We start from the raw sequence: 18,363 nt of genomic DNA, 5'->3' as shown, positions 1-18,363 counted from the left end.
TCGTCATAAATCAGGCAGAAGTGCAGGGATCTGTGGCAGACAGGCAGAGGCCGTCAGGCAGTGAGGCAGTCAGGCGAGGAAAGTCCTGTCAGCTTTTATGCCTTAACTTGTCTTAAAGTTGTCAATACTTGTGCGTGGCTTTGTATGTGCGTGTGGTGCTGGAAAACGAAATTTAAACATTTAATTCAAGGCTGTGGAAACTAACAAAGCAACTTGGCCCATCTCGCATCACATGTGGTTTTACCATAAGTTTCCCATTTCCTTAAGGAAATAAGTTCTGCCGAATGAATGGTTATAAAGAAAAAGTTGGATAGCCTTTGTTGCTGTTGTTGCTTTTGTTGCTCCTCCTGCTGTGGTAGGGAGTTGCCAAACTCTGCCTCGTTCGGGTCTCATCAAAGATGTATTTAGCCAGGGCAAACCAGGGGACAACTTTGACTGCACGCCAATCACGTTCGCCGGGGTTTGGTGACTAAGGAATTCCATTTCACTTATGCTTTAATTGAATTTTCACTTAAGCAGTCAAGACGCTTGGCAAATATTGCCATTGACGCACTCAGGCGCTAATGGAAAACTCATTATCCTGCCAACAGACAGGAGGCACCAGGAACCAAGTGTAGTGCAGTACGAGGAGTAGTAGCAGCCATCTTAGCAATTAGATAAAGAGAACGCGCTCCTTTTTGCTATATATGTATGTATGTGTGGATAAGTGAGCTGCTTATTGCCAACTGTGCGTGTGTGTGTGTGGTCGTGTGGCAGTCCTGTGGGTTCTGGTATTGTGGCTCCTCTTAATTGCCAGAGAACAACAACTTTAAAGAGCCAAGTGGCTGGTGACTGGCAGCCAACTGTTGACTGCTGATAAAACTGAAAGTACGTACAGTACCCCATTATTTCCCTCCCCCATTAGAACCGCTGAGGCAGGATGCAGCGCTGGCATTTTCCACGAATGCAACAGTCGAGAAGGAAATTCGCAAGAGGTCGCAAAAAACACTCAACTTCTACTTGGAAGTGCATAGTTCATCGTATTAAAATGTTATTGGACATAGAGTGCATTCCTGCATAACTACCACACAGATCCGCGTACATCGTTCGACTTAATTAACAGATTTTCTTTAATCTGGTAAAACATGCCATGGCCCGTGGTTCGTTCTAATTGAATGGCCCCAGCGATTGTTCTCATGCGCCTCATGCTGCGTCAGAAATATTTTCGTTCGCCATCAAAGGCCACAAGCAATCTGGCAATTTGGAAAATATATGGTATGGCTGCTCCAGCAGCAGAGTGCACAGTTATTGGCCAGACATGTATTGGTAAAAAAAACAGTATTCGACAGCTCTATGCAGCATCCCACTCCATGCTGTTAATCATCAGTGTTTGTCCAGGAATTTGCTGGCTGCCGGGGAAATTTGATATTTGTCTAGCTGACTTCGCAGTGCATTCCGCCACTTAGGAATCCATTAAGCCAGATATATATCTGCCTTTGTAGCTCATTCTGTAGCTGGCTGCTGCCAGGGGGAATGATGTGCCTGCGGATTGTGTCAATATTTGTGCACAAAATGCGACTTTTCACAAAAGTAATAACAGCTCTGGCTCTGTCTCTGTCTCCGACAACGATTTCACTTTGTTCATGTAGTCCACCTTTGACCCTGCTATTTTCAGTCGCATCCTACCATCATGGCATCAGAGCATCCTGGCCTGGGGGACAGCAGCAGCATCTGCCACAACAGTGCCATTTTCCAGCCGACAGGAGCTAGGCAACTGTTTGCGTGGAACTGGTCCACACTTTGTAGTACCTGCTGTTCGATGTTGCTGCCTCTGCTGATGCTGTCAATGACAGTTCTAAGTGTGTGTGTGTGTGTGTGTGTGTGGAGGCCATGAGCCCCACTCAATCCTAGAACCAAGCATCCGCTTTCAAGGATCAACTATCCCTTGTTAGTCGGCCCTGTCCTGCGCCACACACTACACCACCTGAGGGTTTAATTAAGAGTGCCACTTTGGTCGAGTGATTAATTGGTTTTTAATGACGCTGCTGTTTGTGTGCCAATGAAGTTAGGGTCAAACAGTTCATTTAGGTTCCTTTCTTACTAACATTTATTAGCCCGAAGAAGGGTTTTTAATTAACGCTTTCAAAATATAATTCGTGTTTAATCAGCCAGCAACTAAGAACCACTTCGAGCAGTAGTCAATCCTGTAGGGGTCTGTGTGGCCGCTCCAGTCAGCATTAACCGGCAGTTAATTATGTATTTAAAGTCTGTATAATTTTTGAGTTTGTGGTCTGTTTTTTTAGCATCCCTTTGGCCTCCGGCTGTCTGAAGGGGTGAAGCTCCGACATTTGAATAATTATTGTAATTTCTCGGACTCCCGGGTTTGTTTACTTGAATGCGTAAATAGTTTTCTTTGGTCGCAGTGGAGAGCTGACTGAAACACAGCTCACATCCCCATTTCGCACCATGGTGCCACATGCAAAAAAATAATTACCAAGGGTTGTCTTCGCCCCTTTCTCTTCCTGAATCTCTGCTCCCTTTGATTGCCTTTGGGCAGCAGCTCTCTTTGAATGCTCTTTCCAAGAACGTGACCCAAGAGGAGCCGCCTCTGCATGATGCGGCAAATGAAATCCATGCGTCAGAAGCACAAAGAGTAATAAATACGAATGTAATGCACAGTACTATTTTTCTTGGAAATTGTCCTTTTTATTCTCTCATCGCATCGCCTCACGTCTCCTCTCAATCATTTGTAAAAATATCTCAGCTCGGAATAAAATTCCTCCTGCAATTGCTGGCTAAATTGTATCCTGGGTGGGTTCTGGGTTACTTGCATTACCTAAGCTCAGTATTGAATTGCTGCCACTGCCACAGGATCCAAAGTAATTATTGGCATTTCCACCTGGAGCTCTCCATTCCCCGAGTCCATGTACAGCTCCGGTTGCGCCACACTGGAGCCGGGATACTCAGAAAGGTTACCATTGCTGTGGTCTGTGGATGGAGGATGAAGGTTCATTGTTACATGTTCAGATAATTGAAAATATCCGTATCTAGACCATAAATCGCTGTCGGTTACCTGCTCGGGACTGCTGCTCCTCCTCCTCGGTAATGGTGGAGAAATTGGTCAACCGCTGGGAGGTGATCAGGGGACTGGCGGCACCCAGCAGACGGCGCGACTGCCGTTTACCATTGCCGGTTCCCTCGCCCAGGAGCTGGGCCTGATGCTGCAGCTGTTGCTGTTGCTGCTGCTGCTGGGATTTGCTTAGTTTCTCGGCTGCTGTGAATACCACAATAGGCTTGTGTTTGATGAAATTTTGGGATTGGATGGATGGATGGTAAGCATACTTTAGGGGCCCGTGCAACACATTCACAAAATACTTACCGATGTGGTGGGGTTCTGCTGCTGCTCCGCTCGTTGGGTCCGATACGCCTGGTACTGGGAAATGACACACAGCAGACAGTAGAGCTGCAAGGGGTTCGGGTACAGGGGAAATAGCCACAGAGTGCTATATTAACCAGAGCTAAATTCGACTTACATTGAGGCACAGAATGAAGAAGTCTATGGTGAAGATGAAGCCCACAATCGGATCGAATATGACGCGGCGGGAGAGGGTCAGGTGTATCAGGTGGGAGCACTCGATGAGCAGGTCGGCCAGCATGAAGCAGATCCAGGGTATCAGCAATTGACGCTTGTTCTGCAATCGACCCAAAAGCAAAGGTATTGCCTCGAGCGGCGGTACATAACCTCAGGTATCCACTCACCCTACGGAGACCCACCAGCACCAGGCCCGAGGATATCACCATCAGCACGGAGCAAAATAGAAACAAAACGTTGAATATCACAGTCACTGCAAACAAAAAAAATGAGCATAAATCACACGTAATTGAACTGCTACTCGATGGGGTGGATGGTTCAGGGAGTCACCTTACCTACAGTCACATCGCCCTTCTCCAGGATGCTCTCGCCCGCGGGCTCTGAGCGTTGGCCCAACAGAAACTCCTGCTCCTCGCCCACATAGAACAGGAACATCAACGTCGAGAAGCCAAAGTAAATCTGAATTGTATAATGTACATATAATGAGGGCATAAACTTGGGTGCAAGGAATCAACCCGCCATGCCTCAAGTGACAATTGAGTGCCACCGTAATGGCTCGCGTTGCCTGAAACTTGAGTGGGCTCTATGACAATATATATTTGCTCAAGGAATTCGTATAACCCACGTAATTAAGCAGGTTTTGACCGCTTTCGATTAAGAGGCAAGAAAATATAAGAAGGTTTCCTGGATTAAAGCTAATGCAATTCATTGACTACTTCTGGAATGGCTTCACAAACCATTTTCTGCCTATAATCGTACACGTTTATTCTGAGAATTATATGTATTATATTAAGGTATGGGATAGAGGTAAGTAGGTAAGTTCCCTCCAAGAATTTTTGTAAGCTTTGTTAAGCAGTTTGCACTGCAAGAATAGCTAAAGGTTTTCTTCTTGGGAATTATGATATATTTCATGAGCTTAGATTTAAATTTTCGTTTAATTGTATGTTTTCATTTGGATAATTAATAATTAATTAATTAATAAGTAATTGCTCAACTGAGAATTAGAAATTATTTAGAAATATGTCTGCACCTACCAATGTATAGATGGCACAGGCGAAGCTGCCCATCCGCACATTCTTCCAGAAGCAACAAGACTCCAAGATGGCCATCGTTGAGTGGCGTTTGTCTCTCGCTTCACTTTCTCCGTGATAACACCATTACAAGAGGACCAGAGGGAGTACGGCAGCCGCCACTTTTACTGCGACTTTCCACACTTTCGCGCTTGAGGGGTCTGCACTCTGTATCCTTTTCCCGCTAAACGGATTATTTTACTTGGTTGCTTGGAGTTGTTTCTCTTTTTGGTTTCTTTATTTGTTTTAGGGGGAATTTCTTGATTTGTCTTTTCACTTTCGCTGTTCAATTCACCCCCTCGGCTACGCAAATAAATAAATCTAAGATATTTTGTGGCCTGGCATAGCCGCCGCCTCGCTTATCGTGGGACACTGACACATAATTCCTTCTAGTGTTCCATATACAAGACAGACAGATTTATGACACTGATTTATGTGGCACGACCGGACATATTTATGTGGCCAGAAGTGTTGGACCTCAGGACGAATCGTTCCGCAGCGAACCGTTGCCATTGAAAGTCGCGTCAGGACTGAGACGCTCCTCCTTCTGGGGGAAAAGAAATGTGGCTCCGATTTCGAAAAATTCCATCACTTTTATGAATGAAAGTTCGAAAACAAAGGAGGAGGAGTGAGTCGCGAGTCTGGGGCAGACGCATGCGCCGCCATTCCAAGCCGACAGCAACAGGCGGTTACAGTCGTCCTGCATCCTGTGGCTGTGGCCTACCTAAGTTGCCTCTGCTGGCATTGCCACGGCCACAAATTACGGCCAAGAATTAGCTCTTGAATGGATTTGGGAAAGCGTTTAATGAACGTCAAGAGTGCTTGCTCTGCAGGAGGTACGATGAGTCAGCCGCAGGTCTGGTGTTGGCGTCGGTGAGTCGCCGGGCTTGTGGGCTCCACTTGCGGAAATGATAAGGAAAGAAAGTCGATGCAGTGGCCTGTAAAGGTTCCAAGTCATCCCGAATAAAGGGTATTCAGGAGGGTAAGAAAGCCTTAAACTATTAAGAGGCAAATACGTTGCGAGAGTGGCTCAAAGTGAGGCTGAAGGCTACGATTTTTCTCGTTTACAATCAAAGAGTCAGCTCTAGCTGTCATTCTAGATAAATTCTCTCACCCAAATATGGAAAATAATAATAGTAAGGACAAGGACAAGGACGATCCGAATAAAGACGACAACGATGGCAACAAAAGAGATAAGAGCGAGGTATCCAATAATAAAAGACGGTAAATCGATACAATCTTTGGAAATAAGTCCCATAACAGTCCCATACAAATCGCATTCAAATAGATCGAAAACTAAGAATAAAGGCCAACAGGCTGGTCCATCACTGGAGGAGCTTCGTGTGAAATATGACGACAGGCTCGATTCGAATCAGAATTCTCCCTCAACCGGTTCAAGGTCGGGCAATATATCGCGACAGAGCTCGGCGTTTGTGGATCTGGGACAATTCCTTGACTTTGACGATCTGCTGCCAATGATTGGGGAGTTTGGCTTGTTCCAGAAGCTTCTGTTCCTGTTCATGATACCCTTCTCCTTCATAGCCGCCTTCGTGTATTTGGGTCAGATATTCATGACGCTGACACCGCATAACTTTTACTGCTTTGTGCCCGAGCTGGCGTTGATAGCTGACGAGGCAGAGCGCAAGCAGCTCTCCATACCCCGGGAGGAGGATGGCTCCTACAGTCACTGCTTCATGTACGATGCCAACTACACGGCCATTCACTTTGCCCTCAATCGTACCATTTATCTGAACTCGACATGGCCAACGATACCCTGCAAAAATGGCTACGTCTTCGATCATGTGGAAATGCCGTTCCATTCGGCCACCATGGAGTTCGGGTGGGTCTGCGACAGCGACTACTATGCCACCTTGGCGCAGATAATCTTCTTTGTGGGCTCAATTCTGGGCGGTCTGGGCTACGGACGCTTTGCCGATCTATGTGGCCGCCTCTCGGCGTTGGTCAGCAGCTGTTTCCTCGCCCTAGTTGGCAGTATCTTCAGCGCGATGGCCAACAACTTTCCGGCCTTTGCTGCCACGCGCCTACTCGTGGGTGCCTCCTACGATACTTGCTTCACCATGATCTACATTTTGGGTAAGCAGCAGAGTTCAAGGTATTCCTTAGCTGCATTCTAACCACTCTGTGCCTCTCTTTGCCTCTCTGTGTCCTCAGTTCTCGAGTACGTGGGTCCCAAGTATCGCACCTTTGTGGCCAACATGTCCTTGGCCATCTTCTACGCACCCTTCACCATGCTGATGCCCTGGCTGGCCCTGGGCACCTACCACTGGCGCACGTTTTCTGCCTTGTGTGCCGCACCCATTAGCTTGTCGCTGCTATCCTTCTGGCTGCTGCCGGAATCGGCGCGGTGGCTGGTCTCGGTCGGTCAGATCGACAATGCCATGGAGCTGTTAAAGCGGGTGGCACGGCGGAATAACAAGACGGTGCCTCCCGGCGTCTTCGATCACTTCAAGTTCAGTTGCCAGCAATTCTACAAGGAGGAGCTGCAGGGGCGAAATTTCACCGTTTGCTCGATCTTCAAGAAGCCGCGCATGGCCCGCTATATGGTGCTCATGATCATCATTTGGATGGTCATCTCGCTGCTCTACGACGGACATGTGCGGGCTGCCAGTGTCCTGGACTTGCATAATGTCTTTGTCTTCTTCAGCATTGCGTGCGCCACCGAGCTGCCGGGCAACATTCTCGTGATCCTCACTCTGGATCGCTTCGGACGTCGCTGGTGCGCCTTTGTCTTCACCAGCTTGAGTGGAATCTTCAGCCTCGTGGCTGCCAGCATGAAGAACTCCAGGCACATGCTTGGTGCCGCTTTGGCTGGACGCTTCTTCGCGAACATCTGCTACAACATCGGACTCCAGTGGGCGGCCGAGGTGCTACCGACTGTGGTGCGTGCCCAGGGCGTGTCCTTCATTCATACGATGGGCTTTGTGGCTATGATGATGTCACCACCGGTCGTCTTCCTTTCCAGCGTCTCCACCTCCCTCATGCTCATCATTCTGGGCATCCTCGGCCTTCTGGGTGGAATTCTCGCACTCTTTTTGCCCGAGACCCTCTACCATGATCTGCCCCAGACACTCAGCGACGGCGCCGAGTTTGGACGGGAGCAGCGTATCTGGCACGGGCCCTGCTGTGGTCCGGGCGCAAAGCGGGTGAAGAGACCCCAACGTTTGTGGCATCAGGGCTCCAGCCTGCGGACGATATCGCGCGATGAGTTCCGTTCGACCAGAATGCATCGAGTGGCGAAGACGCGGATAGGCACGCGAAAGACACAGATTTCCAGCCAAGACACGCTAGCCACAGAGAAAATGATTCACACGCACACCTTTGAGCATGGTAAAAATTGATAAATAAAACATGCAGAGTACTTTGGGTGCTTCGGCGTTATCTGTGGCTGTTTATAGTTAGTTTTTTGTTCAAAGAATCGTTTGTTTTGGATTGGGAAACCTTTGTGAAGTTCAATTAAAAAAGAAACCCGATTCGCATTCGATTTTGTTAAAGGAAACGCTGTTATGTCTGCCCTGACCAATGCATCGGTTCCACGTTAATGTGCGGTAACATTTTCGCAGCCAGCCAGACACTAGCTGGGCAGTGACAGTTCAGTTTGTGGCTCATGGCCGACAGGCAGCAGATTCACGTTTCGATGTTTACTTGGATTGTGGCGGGTGTGTGCCTGTTCTATTTGCTCATCAACTTTCTGCTGATGCACTGGGTGGTGGTGAAGCCATCGGCTCGGTTCACCAACGATGAGAATCACTTGAATGCCACGCTGGCAATGATTCTCAAGCCGCGGTGGACCGGCAGCTTGGGGCACTCGCAGGTGCGCGATTTTCTCCTGCAGGAGCTGTGGGAACTGGGATTCCACACGGAACGGGATGAGTTTGAAGATGGCGTGGCCTTTACCAACGTGATGGGCACCATCAACCCGGAGGCACCGAATTTCCTGCTGCTCTGCTGTCACTACGATACCGAATACTTGACCAATGCAGAGGGCTTTGTGGGTGCCACCGATGGGGCGGTACCGTGTGCCATTCTCCTTAACATGGCCAAGACTTTGGGCCCGTATTTGAGGGAGGAGCTGCGCAAGCGAATGGATATTGGTTTGGCGGTATGTTCATTGGTTCCATGACATCCCATATCCCATTTGGTAATTAATATTCCTTCTAGCTGGTCTTTTTTGATGGTCATGAGCCAATGCCGAGCGATCCAAAGGACTCCAATGTCCTGCGCGGCTCCAAGCGGTTTGTCGAAATGGAGACCCTACCCTTGGAGAGCATTGTAAGTGACTTGAATCGGAATCGAGAGGAAATAATCTAGAAGATCTTCCCCCTAGGAGGTTGCCATTGCCTTGAACTTCATCGGCGCTCCGGCGCAGGCATACATGAGTCACTACGACAGCACTTATGGCCTGCACAATCGCATGACAGAGATTGAGCTGAACTTGCGGGAATCGGGACAGCTGGCCCAGTGCCATTTGCTGTTCCAAAAGTTAAAGGACCACGACACTGATCTGCCCGACGATCATTATCCATTTCTCGATGAAGGTAACTCTTGATTTATTTCATTTGAGTTGATTATCGAATATAGAATTCTATCCTGTGTGGCCCAGGTGTTCCGGTGATGCATCTGGCTCCCTATAGATACCCGGAAGTGTGGCATACTGCCGCGGACAATGCGGCTCACTTGCACTGGCCAACTGTTCTCAATATGAACTCAATAATACGTCAATTTGTGTACGAATACCTGGAGAGTCATGATGATGACACCACGTTCCGTGTCGATAGTTAAGTGTGTGGATATATAGCAATAAACCGTATATAAATTGATCTGATTAATGCAAACAATCTCTGGAGATCCATTAAATGTTATTCGTGGTCGGAGCGATCGCTGGGTTCGTGTATTAGCTAAAAGCTCCTCTTCTCTTTCTCTCTTCTCTCTTCTCTTCTCTTTCACGATTCCCCCAGCCAAGAGAGACGAAAACATAATCGAAAAGCCACAGCAAAATCATAAAGCGGTAAAGTTTGCTTTTCTGGCGTTGGGGTCCAAGTCAATGTGACGCCAACCTGCAAAGCTTACAGTTGTGGAAGATGGAGCTCGTTGCCAAGTCGCTGCCATTGATCTGGGGCTTGTTCTGCCTCTGTCTGCTCTCCACGGATTCCGCTCACGCACAGCAGCCGCAGCAAGCCCAAGCGGGCGGGAATGTAAGAGAGGAGCATTGTGACTCATGTGGGAAGTCACAGTTCGGCTGGTAATTACCGATTTCCATTTCAGATTGCATCGACATGGAGCGACGATGAGGCTCACTTTAACCGAACGCTCAACTCGATTTTGGTGCCACGCGTCGTGGGCAGCCGTGGGCATCAACAGGTGCGCGACTACCTGGTGCAGGCACTCAATGGCCTTGGCTTCCAAACGGAAGTCGATGAGTTCAAGCAGCGTGTGCCCGTGTTCGGAGAACTGACGTTCGCCAATGTCGTCGGCACCATCAATCCGCGGGCCCAGAACTTCTTGGCCCTGGCCTGCCACTACGACAGCAAGTACTTCGCCAATGATCCCGGATTTGTGGGAGCCACGGACTCGGCCGTGCCCTGCGCTCTGTTGCTGAACACAGCCAAGACGCTGAGCAGTTATCTAACAAAAGAGTTTCGCAATCGCAACGATGTTGGGCTAATGGTAAGTTTTGAAAGTGGGAGAGAGCGGAGCACATTGACTAATGGGTGGATGGGTTTTCCGCTGCAGCTCATCTTCTTTGATGGTGAGGAGGCGTTCCAGGAATGGACTAACGCTGACTCAGTCTATGGATCCAAGCATCTGGCTTCTAAATTGGCCCGCACACCCACCAGATCACAGTCGTCGCCTACTGCTGCAGGCAAAGCACAGCTGGCGCCGCGTAATATCGATCGCATTGAGGTGCTTGTGCTGCTCGACCTCATTGGTGCACGTAATCCAAAGTTCTCCAGCTTCTATGAGAACACCCATGGCCTGCACTCCAGCCTGGTGCAGATTGAGAAATCCCTGCGCGCTGCTGGTCGGCTGGAGGGCAACAATAATATGTTTTTAAATCGTATTTCCGGGGGCTTTGTCGATGATGACCATCGTCCGTTTTTGGAGGAGAGTAAGTTTGATTTTTACCCCCCCGTCAGATAATCCCACAATTCTGAATGTGATACTGATTTTCCCTCAGATGTGCCCATACTGCACTTGATATCCACTCCTTTCCCGGACACCTGGCATACACCGCAAGACAACGCCGCCAATCTCCACTGGCCATCTATACGGAATTTCAATCGCGTATTCCGCAACTTTGTCTACGAATATTTGGTGAGACATACGGCACCCATCAATTTGCGCTTCTATCGAACATAGATTCAGGTTTGTCTTATGTCTATCATTTATTATTCATAAGTGTATGTTGTTTTCTGTTATTAAAATGGTCCTAAGCCCTTTGATTATCCTCTAGCGACGCTTGCGCCCAGCCTGGGTCTTTTTGCCAGGTGCACGCTGGCCGTGGTTGCCCTTGGGCTTCTTGCCCACCGCCTTGCGACTGCCTTTGCCCTTTGGCTTGGCCTTTCTGGCAGGTCCGCCCTCAGCTTCGCGCCTGTTGAAAGGAGTGGCTAAAGTTAGTTAAAGTTTGTCATAATCGTGGCAGCAACTTACGCCAAGCGATCTTCTTCCTTCTGCATCGATATCGCCTTGTCCACGTTCAGCTTGGGCTTCTTGTGCAGCACACTCTTGATGAGATCCAAATTGGCCTCCCGTTCGTTGCTGGTGATATGCGATGCCTTGCGCTTGCCACCCGGTATCAGTTCCTTTACGCCCAGACCACGTGCCTCCTTCTCCTTGGGCAGCTTGTTCTGGAACTTGCCGACGGAGGCCGTCGAAGACTTGGCCACGGTAACCGCCGTGAGCAGCTGACTGGACGAGGCTGCTTCTGGTCCGAGATAGCCACTGCGCGGCATATCGACCTTCCTGGCCCGCACAATATTCTTCATTCGCTGGATTTCGTTCTTGGCCACCTTCTCGTTGCGCAAATCGATCTTCTTCTGGAACATGTCTGTGTTGGGATCCGCATTCTGCGGCACCTCCAGTATCCAGTCCTTGCTCTTCTCAGCTTCGGCACGCTTGAAGCCGTATGTGGGCACCCATTTCTGTGAATTGCATTGCCAAAGATTAGCGTGTTAGCCCGATGAGGTCACTGAAGTGGTCATAACTTACATCCAGCGTATCATCGTAGGTCTTCTTGTCCCGCTTCTTCTTGGTGATGCCCTTCTCCTTGGCAAACTTCTCCCATTTTGTGAGCGGGCGTGGGCCAGGTACTTTACGGAGACGCGGCAGGACTGTTGTTGGTTCCGGCAGCTTGGCCACAATGCTCTCATCCACACGCTCCGTGGGCAGCTCCCAAATGGCATTGAGCAGCAGCTGGGTATTCTCTCGTGTCAGGGCAGTCAAATACTCCTCTCTGTTGTCCCTGTGAGTAGTGAAAATGACATGTTGTACCGGTGATCTATGAAATCCTAGGAAGCACATTCTCTTACCTGAGTTCTCGGTCATCAAAGTCATTGGGATCTGTAATCAGTAGTGTTCCCACATCCAGGCGGCATTCCAGGTGCTTGTCTACTGTAATTGGCTTGTATTTTTCCAATTCCTTTTGGTGTTTGGCTAAAACTTCCTTGACAACATCCATTTTGAGCAGAAATAAACAGCAATTCTTTTTATACACGTGCTGTTTATAGGGATGTTAAAATTGATTTATCAATATATCGATACATATATTTCTTATGCGATATTTCTGTGCGATAAACGGCGTTTATGGTTGCATTCGACTACACTTCAGTGTTGTAAAACGAAACTATTGACGCGCCAAAATGTTATTTGAATGAGAATTATTTCTTTTTGGGAAACCAAAACTTCTGCGCCCAGCGAGTCTCCGCCTCTTCTATTGTCTGCGGCAGCGCAACGTTTGTAGTTTCTGGCAAAAACAGGACCAAAACAGCTCCAATCACAGCCAGCCCGGCTAGTATTTTCATTGGCAGCGATGCGGAGTAGTCACCCGAGTATACCACAAATGGCGAAATTACTGCTGCAGCGGCTCCCATAATGTGTATGAGGGAAAGTCCTTGTCCCCGCACCACAGTCGGAAGTATCTCCGCCGCCCACTGCTCCCCCACATTGTAGGCAATCGTAACGCATAGTCGACCGAATATGGCGGCTATAGCAATATCCCATTTCTTGCTCAGCACACCGGCCAGCAGGCTGCCAAGGGAGCAGAGCAGTAAAACCGTAAACAGCATGATCTTGCGCCCCGTGCGATCCAGCAGGACGAGCGGAACCAGTCCACCCGGCAGCTCGGTGAGGTTTGCCAGCGAGAAGGAAACGAATATATCCGTTCCCACATTGGTGATGACCCTCACATGAGCATCGTACACCAGCGCTATAATCATCCAATTCAGGATCAGTATCAGCACAATGCGACCCATTCGGCAGCTCTTAAAAATATCCAGTAGAGTGTACTTTTTAGCTGATTGTTCCTCGTGGTAGGCTATTTCGCTGCACTCCCGAAAGGCGGCCAATACATCTTCGGGCACCGTTTTACCATTTATCTTGGCCACTTTTCTGATAACTTTAAATCCCCTCTCGACTTTTCCCACCGAGAGCAGCCACCTGAGTAAAGGATGATTCATTAATGCATCAGAATGAGGAGAATAACGTACCTGGGGGATTCGGGTATTATCAGGCACATTAAGTTCAATATAATTATGGGCGCTGAGGTAACCACAGCGAATGTCCTCCAATTGTTGCAGGCATAGGCTATCCAGGGGAGTACGCACGCCCCCAAAGTATAGAAAGTGGCCAGCGAGAGGTTGGCTGTCAGCGTACGATATTCTGGGCCCACAGTCTCCATCACTAGGATGAAATATCAGTATAGCTGTACCGTCGAAATTGGAAGTTTTAACCCACTTAGTATGTAAATGGCGGTGAAGCAGGTATCGTAGGACCAACCCTGCAGCACACTGGCCGCTGCAAAGGTGTAAAAGTTCGTGCAGACGGCACTCAGAAGACCGCCCAGTAAGGCACATGCATTGGCCAGAAACAACGCAGGAATACGGCCCCAATGATCTGCCACGTATCCGAGGGACAGACAGCCAAACATCGAGCCCACAAAACTGGCAGCGATCGCGTAGGCGACATAGTCATGGTGTTGGCATACCCAATGGTACTGCGTGGAAATGGTGTCATATGGCACCTGACTCTTGTCGTATATCCAACCTTCGCGGCACTTAATCTTTGGCCAACTCTCATTTGCAGTTGTGGCATTGGAGTGCAGCTTATAGTCGACATCGTACATTGAACACCTGTCGTACACGCCGTCCGTATCCTTCGGGATTCCAAGATCCAGTTGCTTCGCTTTCGGCAAGCCCTCTAGCCCTTGGATGCGACACCAATGATCATGGGGTACAAGTAATATGAATATTTGCGCCAAGTAAATGAGAGCGAACATAAAGGAAAATGGCATCATGTACAGGAGAAGGCGTTTTTGATAGGCTCCGAATTCCCCGATGTACGGTAAGAACTCGTTAAAGTCCATGCATTTATCTGACATTTTGAAAAGGATTTGCTCAAGGCGCCGACTTGGTACCGACAATTTTGATTGTATAGCAAAAGCAACCCTGATTGCGTTTGAACTTGAAATTAACCAAATTGAACTTGAATTTTGCGGTTTATTTCGATTCGATTATATAAGTCCCAATCTATTTTTTTGAAGTACTTTAAAATGACCGCCAACAAAACTATCGATATTATTCGCTCTCAAATTGTGGTGGTAGATAGAATAGAAGAAACTTGGTTGACCAGCAACACTGACGTCACATTCCGGTGAACAGAAAAGATTTATGCTTTGGCCGTTTTTGTTTGAACCTTATTATGTAACGAATCCAATACAGAAAAGTTCTGAAAACTAGCCAATCCTGAACAGAATTCATTGAGGAATTGGATAAAATTATTTGTTTAGGGCTGAGAGGGCCAACTAGCTAGTAATATTAAACCGAATATCAAAAACGAGAAATATGAACGCATTTTGTCAGTATATGTGCGGTATATTTACGGTATATTTTGATAATTATATTTTGGTATATTCCTGAGGGTATATACCGAATCAAAAAATTCGCGGGAATGGACGCGGAATTAATTTATCTTCGAAAAAGAATTGCAAATAATTTTAAGCTATGCGGCTTTCTGATTCGGTCGGAGCACAGTACTTATTTGGCCGAGCAACTGCTGCCCTTTGATGCGGATGAGCGGGACAAATGGCTGACTGTGATCACCGAGAACTTGCAGGGACAGAAGTTGGCGACGCCGCACGTTGAGCGCGCGGCTCTGGAAAAGGCCATAAATGAGCTGAATCGTGTGGGCCTGGACGAGGGTGAGACGGTATTCGCATTGATTGATGCTTTCACAGTGCCCCGGTATCGGTACAACACACGCATCAAGAAGTTCGAGCCGGATGTGACGCCGCGTCAGCTGTTGAGCGCCCCGCGCATGAAGTCTGACTATATGCAGCAGCGCTATGCCATGCTGCTGCAAAAGACACTGCGCCACGATTTGTTTGCTCCGGCGGTCATCCAGGACGGCGTCGGTGCGGACGCCCAGGCCAAAAAGTTCAAATTGCAGTTTGCAGAGAACTTGCTGGCCACCTCCACAATGAGGGAGGCTGTGGTATTGGGACTGCTTACCCAGCTGAAGGAGGGCAAGTTCTATGTGGAAGATCCCACTGGCTCTATCGAACTGGATTTGAGTGGAGCTCGCTTCCACGCCGGCTTCTTCTGCGAGGGCTGCTTTGTGCTGGCCGAGGGCAACTATTCCAATGGCGTGCTGAAAGGTATGCCAGTATGTCGCTTTCCATCAGATCGCTAATTGTATATTTTTTCCAGTTGATGGCCTGGGCTTTCCACCTGCTGAGCCTGCTACCAGCAGTCGCGCCTTTTTCGGCACAGCCAACACTTGGGGCGGCGAGTCCAGCAAGCTTCTGAAGTACTCTCCGCGCCTGCAAGAGCTGGAGCGCACCAATACAGAAACCACGATTGTATTTCTGTCTGATGTGCGTCTGGATCTGCCTGTGGTCATCGAAAAGCTGCGCCAGCTCTTTGTCGGCTACGATTCCTGCCCGCCCCAGGCCATTGTGCTCATGGGACCATTCACGGCCAGCACCCGAAACCATCACGAAATGCGTCAGTATTTGGATGCATTGGGTGCTCTGGCAGCAGGCTGTGAACAGCTGAAAAAACAAACAGATTTGATTCTAGTGCCCTCCGCCGAGGATCCAACAGCGCCAAACATTCTGCCGCGGGCTCCGATACCAGAATGCCTGGCAGCGGGGCTGCTCAAGGCCTGGCCGCGCACCCAGTTGGCAACGAATCCCTGCCGGCTTCAGTATTGTACGCAACAGATCGTTGTCTGCCGCTTGGATCTCATGGCGAAGTTTTGCCGCAATACGCTGCACTTTCCCGAGGACACATCCCAAATTGAGCAGCACTTTTCGAGAACCATTGTGTGTCAGGGTCACCTGGTGCCCATACATCCCATTGCCATGCCTGTGCACTGGGACTATGATCCGGGCCTGTGGCTCTATCCGCTGCCGGATCTGATAGTCATTGGTGATTCGTGTCAGAGCTTCAGTAGCAGCCAGCATGGTTGCACTGTGCTCAATACCGGCTCCTTCGTCAAGTCCAAGTTTGCCTTCAAAGTTTATATACCCGCAACGCGAACGATTGAGGACTCGGAGATACCGGACGATGTGGAGTAGACGAATGTGAGTTGAGTTTCTGTTTAAATATATACCTGTATACCTGAACTACTTTTGAAAGTTCTCTCTGGTGGTGGTGTTTTTTTTTTGGAACAATTACTTTGGTATCATATATATTACTTGTATATTTTAATCCTCACATGTTGCTTGGCCAGCCTGCTCCTCTCGTTGTTTGTTACCACCCATGCGTGTTCCCTTGTTGATAAGCGGCAAAGCCGTCATCATCATCACCATCGCCATCGTCGTCGTCAGTCAGTCATCATATGCGCACAGCATGTGTTCCACAATCGTCTCTTGGCCTGGCTGACGCGCCTCGCAATCTGCTTTTTACTACTCGGCCTCGTTGAGCAGTGGTTGGATGGTTGGAGGGTTTGGGTTGTCTATTATTTTTCATGACTTAAAGCCGATTTGGAAAAATATTGTTACTCTGTTGCGGAGGTTTTGCTGGTGCGACCCATTTAGGGTCGTTGAAATTCAATTTCCCCAGACATGCACAGCCTTCTCTACGGATCTGCTCCTAGCCCTCGTTCTCGGCAGCTGAAACGGCAATTTTGATAATGCGTTTGACCTGAGGACATCGATTGGCTCCCCCACATTTGGTGTCGTGTCACATGACCAGTTCCTGAATCGTTTTTTAAGACATCATTAGCTAGCGCTGCTGTCACAGATGGGGAGGCGTGTGTGCCTGGGAGGGTTTTTTGTTTTCCGTCCCATCCTGTTGATGTATGATTTATGACGATAACTTGGATAGTTGTATGCTCTCCTCCTGGCCAGCAGGTCCTTGGGATCAATTTCCCAAAATGTGTCCGCCATGAGTGTCAATCTAATTTAATGGGCGTGGTCTGCTTAGAGTGCTACAAATATATATATAAAGTGTATGTTTTGTACTGCTGCCTTAACCGTTTATTCTCTGTCTTTGTTTTCCATCCACCCCTCCATCGAAGCGAGTTCCAAAAATGTTTTTTTTTTTTTTTTTTTCGCCTGTGACAACAATCTTGCTTCTGCTTCATTTAACTCGTACACTCGCAACTTTTGAAATTTAAATATTGTTTTGCGGTCGCTGTCTGCAGTTGGGGCCGTGGCTTGGAGTGGAGCAATAACATAAAAGCCATTTTATCTGTGCTGGTCATCAGTTTTTATGGCAGGACACCATTGACATTGACACCATTTAATTTGAAGCTCAAGTCGGTTGCGCCCTTAACTCGATTAAAGCATTCGCTGATGCGGAATTCTCAAATCTGTCGCCACGGCTAGGCTGTGTTTCTTAGCTCATCAATCAATCACTCAGCCCAGTCAGTCAGTCAGTCAGTTAGACTCTGGTCCAGATGGGCCCTCGAGTGGGTCCAGGTCCAATCAAGGATCAAAGCGACCGTCCTACGTATCCATCCCCACCTTTGGGTGTCCTTTCTTGCACACATGCAATCACAAATCACACAGGAGAAGCATTCATGTGCATGTCCTGTGGTTATTTGACAATTGTTAACCCATCCTCTCTGGTGTTGTTAGCATATCCTTCGTTGATTTTTGAACGCTGCCAAGTGGCCATATGCCAGGCGTCCCCCTCACTGGAAATCCATCCATGGAAAGTAATCCCTGCCTTTGGTGGTGTGACTTTCTTTGAGCTATGCGATTTTTCACTGGGGTGGTTTTAATCGTTGCCTGTTTATACTTATACTCTTTCTGGGGGAACTATGATGATATATCTTTAGGTATTCCACGAAAGAATATAAATGTATTGATATTTGTGCCATATTTTTTATATTTATGCGATAGAATAATAGCGAAATGCTAAGCTATGACCGATTTCAGTTTTATTTACGCAGATATTCTTTTTATGCATAAGAATAAACTGCCATTTTAAGGGTATTCTTTCTATATCATAGGGAGGTACTTTCCTCTGGATAATTTTC

The 18,363-nt window shown here is 48.2% G+C and overlaps 7 protein-coding genes across 8 annotated transcripts; 4 read left to right on the top strand and 3 right to left on the bottom strand.

Annotated features, from left to right (window-relative positions):
- Positions 1 to 2,687: 2,687 nt before the first annotated feature.
- On the bottom strand, positions 2,688 to 8,081 carry LOC111064832. Its single transcript, XM_022352631.2, has 8 exons — positions 7,979 to 8,081; positions 4,606 to 4,944; positions 3,907 to 4,030; positions 3,739 to 3,824; positions 3,513 to 3,671; positions 3,359 to 3,442; positions 3,053 to 3,272; positions 2,688 to 2,967 (listed from the first exon to the last, which is right to left on the bottom strand). Exons 2-8 carry the CDS (start codon positions 4,678 to 4,680, stop codon positions 2,822 to 2,824), a joined length of 894 nt encoding a protein of 297 aa, XP_022208323.2. The 5' UTR covers positions 4,681 to 4,944; positions 7,979 to 8,081; the 3' UTR covers positions 2,688 to 2,821.
- On the top strand, positions 5,706 to 8,051 carry LOC111064827 (beta-alanine transporter). 2 transcript variants are annotated; one of them, XM_022352624.2, is made up of 3 exons: positions 5,706 to 5,865; positions 5,930 to 6,735; positions 6,814 to 8,051. In XM_022352624.2, exons 1-3 carry the CDS (start codon positions 5,762 to 5,764, stop codon positions 7,998 to 8,000), a joined length of 2,097 nt encoding a protein of 698 aa, XP_022208316.2. In that variant the 5' UTR covers positions 5,706 to 5,761; the 3' UTR covers positions 8,001 to 8,051. The 2 variants fall into 2 exon arrangements, with proteins under 2 accessions (XP_022208316.2, XP_022208317.2); XM_022352625.2 differs by having other exon boundaries at positions 5,738 to 5,845.
- Positions 8,082 to 8,252: 171 nt separating the features above from the next.
- On the top strand, positions 8,253 to 9,494 carry LOC111064831 (glutaminyl-peptide cyclotransferase). Its single transcript, XM_022352630.2, has 4 exons — positions 8,253 to 8,761; positions 8,821 to 8,931; positions 8,987 to 9,197; positions 9,263 to 9,494. Exons 1-4 carry the CDS (start codon positions 8,267 to 8,269, stop codon positions 9,439 to 9,441), a joined length of 996 nt encoding a protein of 331 aa, XP_022208322.2. The 5' UTR covers positions 8,253 to 8,266; the 3' UTR covers positions 9,442 to 9,494.
- A 115-nt stretch (positions 9,495 to 9,609) lies between these two features.
- On the top strand, positions 9,610 to 11,112 carry LOC111064829 (glutaminyl-peptide cyclotransferase). The gene is made up of 4 exons (XM_022352628.2): positions 9,610 to 9,854; positions 9,925 to 10,326; positions 10,393 to 10,768; positions 10,838 to 11,112. The coding sequence occupies exons 1-4, from the start codon at positions 9,741 to 9,743 to the stop codon at positions 11,017 to 11,019; spliced, it is 1,074 nt and encodes a 357-aa protein (XP_022208320.2). The 5' UTR covers positions 9,610 to 9,740; the 3' UTR covers positions 11,020 to 11,112.
- LOC111064830 (ribosome biogenesis regulatory protein homolog) lies at positions 11,033 to 12,371 on the bottom strand. Its single transcript, XM_022352629.2, has 4 exons — positions 12,189 to 12,371; positions 11,869 to 12,121; positions 11,311 to 11,801; positions 11,033 to 11,251 (listed from the first exon to the last, which is right to left on the bottom strand). Exons 1-4 carry the CDS (start codon positions 12,335 to 12,337, stop codon positions 11,110 to 11,112), a joined length of 1,035 nt encoding a protein of 344 aa, XP_022208321.2. The 5' UTR covers positions 12,338 to 12,371; the 3' UTR covers positions 11,033 to 11,109.
- LOC111064828 (carcinine transporter) lies at positions 12,371 to 14,345 on the bottom strand. Its single transcript, XM_022352627.2, has 3 exons — positions 13,612 to 14,345; positions 13,365 to 13,557; positions 12,371 to 13,314 (listed from the first exon to the last, which is right to left on the bottom strand). The coding sequence occupies exons 1-3, from the start codon at positions 14,252 to 14,254 to the stop codon at positions 12,537 to 12,539; spliced, it is 1,614 nt and encodes a 537-aa protein (XP_022208319.2). The 5' UTR covers positions 14,255 to 14,345; the 3' UTR covers positions 12,371 to 12,536.
- A 445-nt stretch (positions 14,346 to 14,790) lies between these two features.
- LOC111064813 (DNA polymerase epsilon subunit 2) lies at positions 14,791 to 16,501 on the top strand. The gene is made up of 2 exons (XM_022352600.2): positions 14,791 to 15,529; positions 15,582 to 16,501. Exons 1-2 carry the CDS (start codon positions 14,824 to 14,826, stop codon positions 16,451 to 16,453), a joined length of 1,578 nt encoding a protein of 525 aa, XP_022208292.2. The 5' UTR covers positions 14,791 to 14,823; the 3' UTR covers positions 16,454 to 16,501.
- The last annotated feature ends 1,862 nt before the right edge of the window (positions 16,502 to 18,363 follow it).

Source organism: Drosophila obscura, unplaced genomic scaffold (genome assembly GCF_018151105.1).
Source record: "Drosophila obscura isolate BZ-5 IFL unplaced genomic scaffold, ASM1815110v1 contig_208, whole genome shotgun sequence".
Taxonomy (NCBI): domain Eukaryota; kingdom Metazoa; phylum Arthropoda; class Insecta; order Diptera; family Drosophilidae; genus Drosophila; species Drosophila obscura.
The sequence above is the reverse complement of the archived record's forward strand: the minus strand, read 5'-3'. Positions and strand labels throughout refer to the sequence as shown.

What these genes read in the sequence shown, in the direction of transcription:
- LOC111064830 (XM_022352629.2), bottom strand. Translation starts at nt 12,337, where the DNA reads ATGGATGTTGTCAAGGAAGTTTTAGCCAAACACCAAAAGGAATTGGAA. An exon ending in CCTACGATGATACGCTGGAT is followed by an intron (nt 11,802 to 11,868) that starts GTAAGTTATGAC and finishes TGCAATTCACAG; the next exon opens with AAATGGGTGCCCACATACGG. An exon ending in AAGGAAGAAGATCGCTTGGC is followed by an intron (nt 11,252 to 11,310) that starts GTAAGTTGCTGC and finishes TCCTTTCAACAG; the next exon opens with GCGCGAAGCTGAGGGCGGAC.
- LOC111064827 (XM_022352624.2), top strand. Translation starts at nt 5,762, where the DNA reads ATGGAAAATAATAATAGTAAGGACAAGGACAAGGACGATCCGAATAAA. An exon ending in GTATCCAATAATAAAAGACG is followed by an intron (nt 5,866 to 5,929) that starts GTAAATCGATAC and finishes GCATTCAAATAG; the next exon opens with ATCGAAAACTAAGAATAAAG. An exon ending in CACCATGATCTACATTTTGG is followed by an intron (nt 6,736 to 6,813) that starts GTAAGCAGCAGA and finishes CTGTGTCCTCAG; the next exon opens with TTCTCGAGTACGTGGGTCCC.
- LOC111064813 (XM_022352600.2), top strand. Translation starts at nt 14,824, where the DNA reads ATGGACGCGGAATTAATTTATCTTCGAAAAAGAATTGCAAATAATTTT. An exon ending in TTCCAATGGCGTGCTGAAAG is followed by an intron (nt 15,530 to 15,581) that starts GTATGCCAGTAT and finishes TATTTTTTCCAG; the next exon opens with TTGATGGCCTGGGCTTTCCA.
- LOC111064828 (XM_022352627.2), bottom strand. Translation starts at nt 14,254, where the DNA reads ATGTCAGATAAATGCATGGACTTTAACGAGTTCTTACCGTACATCGGG. An exon ending in CACCGCCATTTACATACTAA is followed by an intron (nt 13,558 to 13,611) that starts GTGGGTTAAAAC and finishes ATTTCATCCTAG; the next exon opens with TGATGGAGACTGTGGGCCCA. An exon ending in ATAATACCCGAATCCCCCAG is followed by an intron (nt 13,315 to 13,364) that starts GTACGTTATTCT and finishes TCCTTTACTCAG; the next exon opens with GTGGCTGCTCTCGGTGGGAA.
- LOC111064829 (XM_022352628.2), top strand. Translation starts at nt 9,741, where the DNA reads ATGGAGCTCGTTGCCAAGTCGCTGCCATTGATCTGGGGCTTGTTCTGC. An exon ending in GCAACGATGTTGGGCTAATG is followed by an intron (nt 10,327 to 10,392) that starts GTAAGTTTTGAA and finishes TTTCCGCTGCAG; the next exon opens with CTCATCTTCTTTGATGGTGA. An exon ending in TCGTCCGTTTTTGGAGGAGA is followed by an intron (nt 10,769 to 10,837) that starts GTAAGTTTGATT and finishes ATTTTCCCTCAG; the next exon opens with ATGTGCCCATACTGCACTTG.
- LOC111064831 (XM_022352630.2), top strand. Translation starts at nt 8,267, where the DNA reads ATGGCCGACAGGCAGCAGATTCACGTTTCGATGTTTACTTGGATTGTG. An exon ending in GAATGGATATTGGTTTGGCG is followed by an intron (nt 8,762 to 8,820) that starts GTATGTTCATTG and finishes TATTCCTTCTAG; the next exon opens with CTGGTCTTTTTTGATGGTCA. An exon ending in TTATCCATTTCTCGATGAAG is followed by an intron (nt 9,198 to 9,262) that starts GTAACTCTTGAT and finishes TGTGTGGCCCAG; the next exon opens with GTGTTCCGGTGATGCATCTG.
- LOC111064832 (XM_022352631.2), bottom strand. Translation starts at nt 4,680, where the DNA reads ATGGCCATCTTGGAGTCTTGTTGCTTCTGGAAGAATGTGCGGATGGGC. An exon ending in CCTGTGCCATCTATACATTG is followed by an intron (nt 4,031 to 4,605) that starts GTAGGTGCAGAC and finishes TATACAATTCAG; the next exon opens with ATTTACTTTGGCTTCTCGAC. An exon ending in TGCTGGTGGGTCTCCGTAGG is followed by an intron (nt 3,672 to 3,738) that starts GTGAGTGGATAC and finishes GGTCGATTGCAG; the next exon opens with AACAAGCGTCAATTGCTGAT.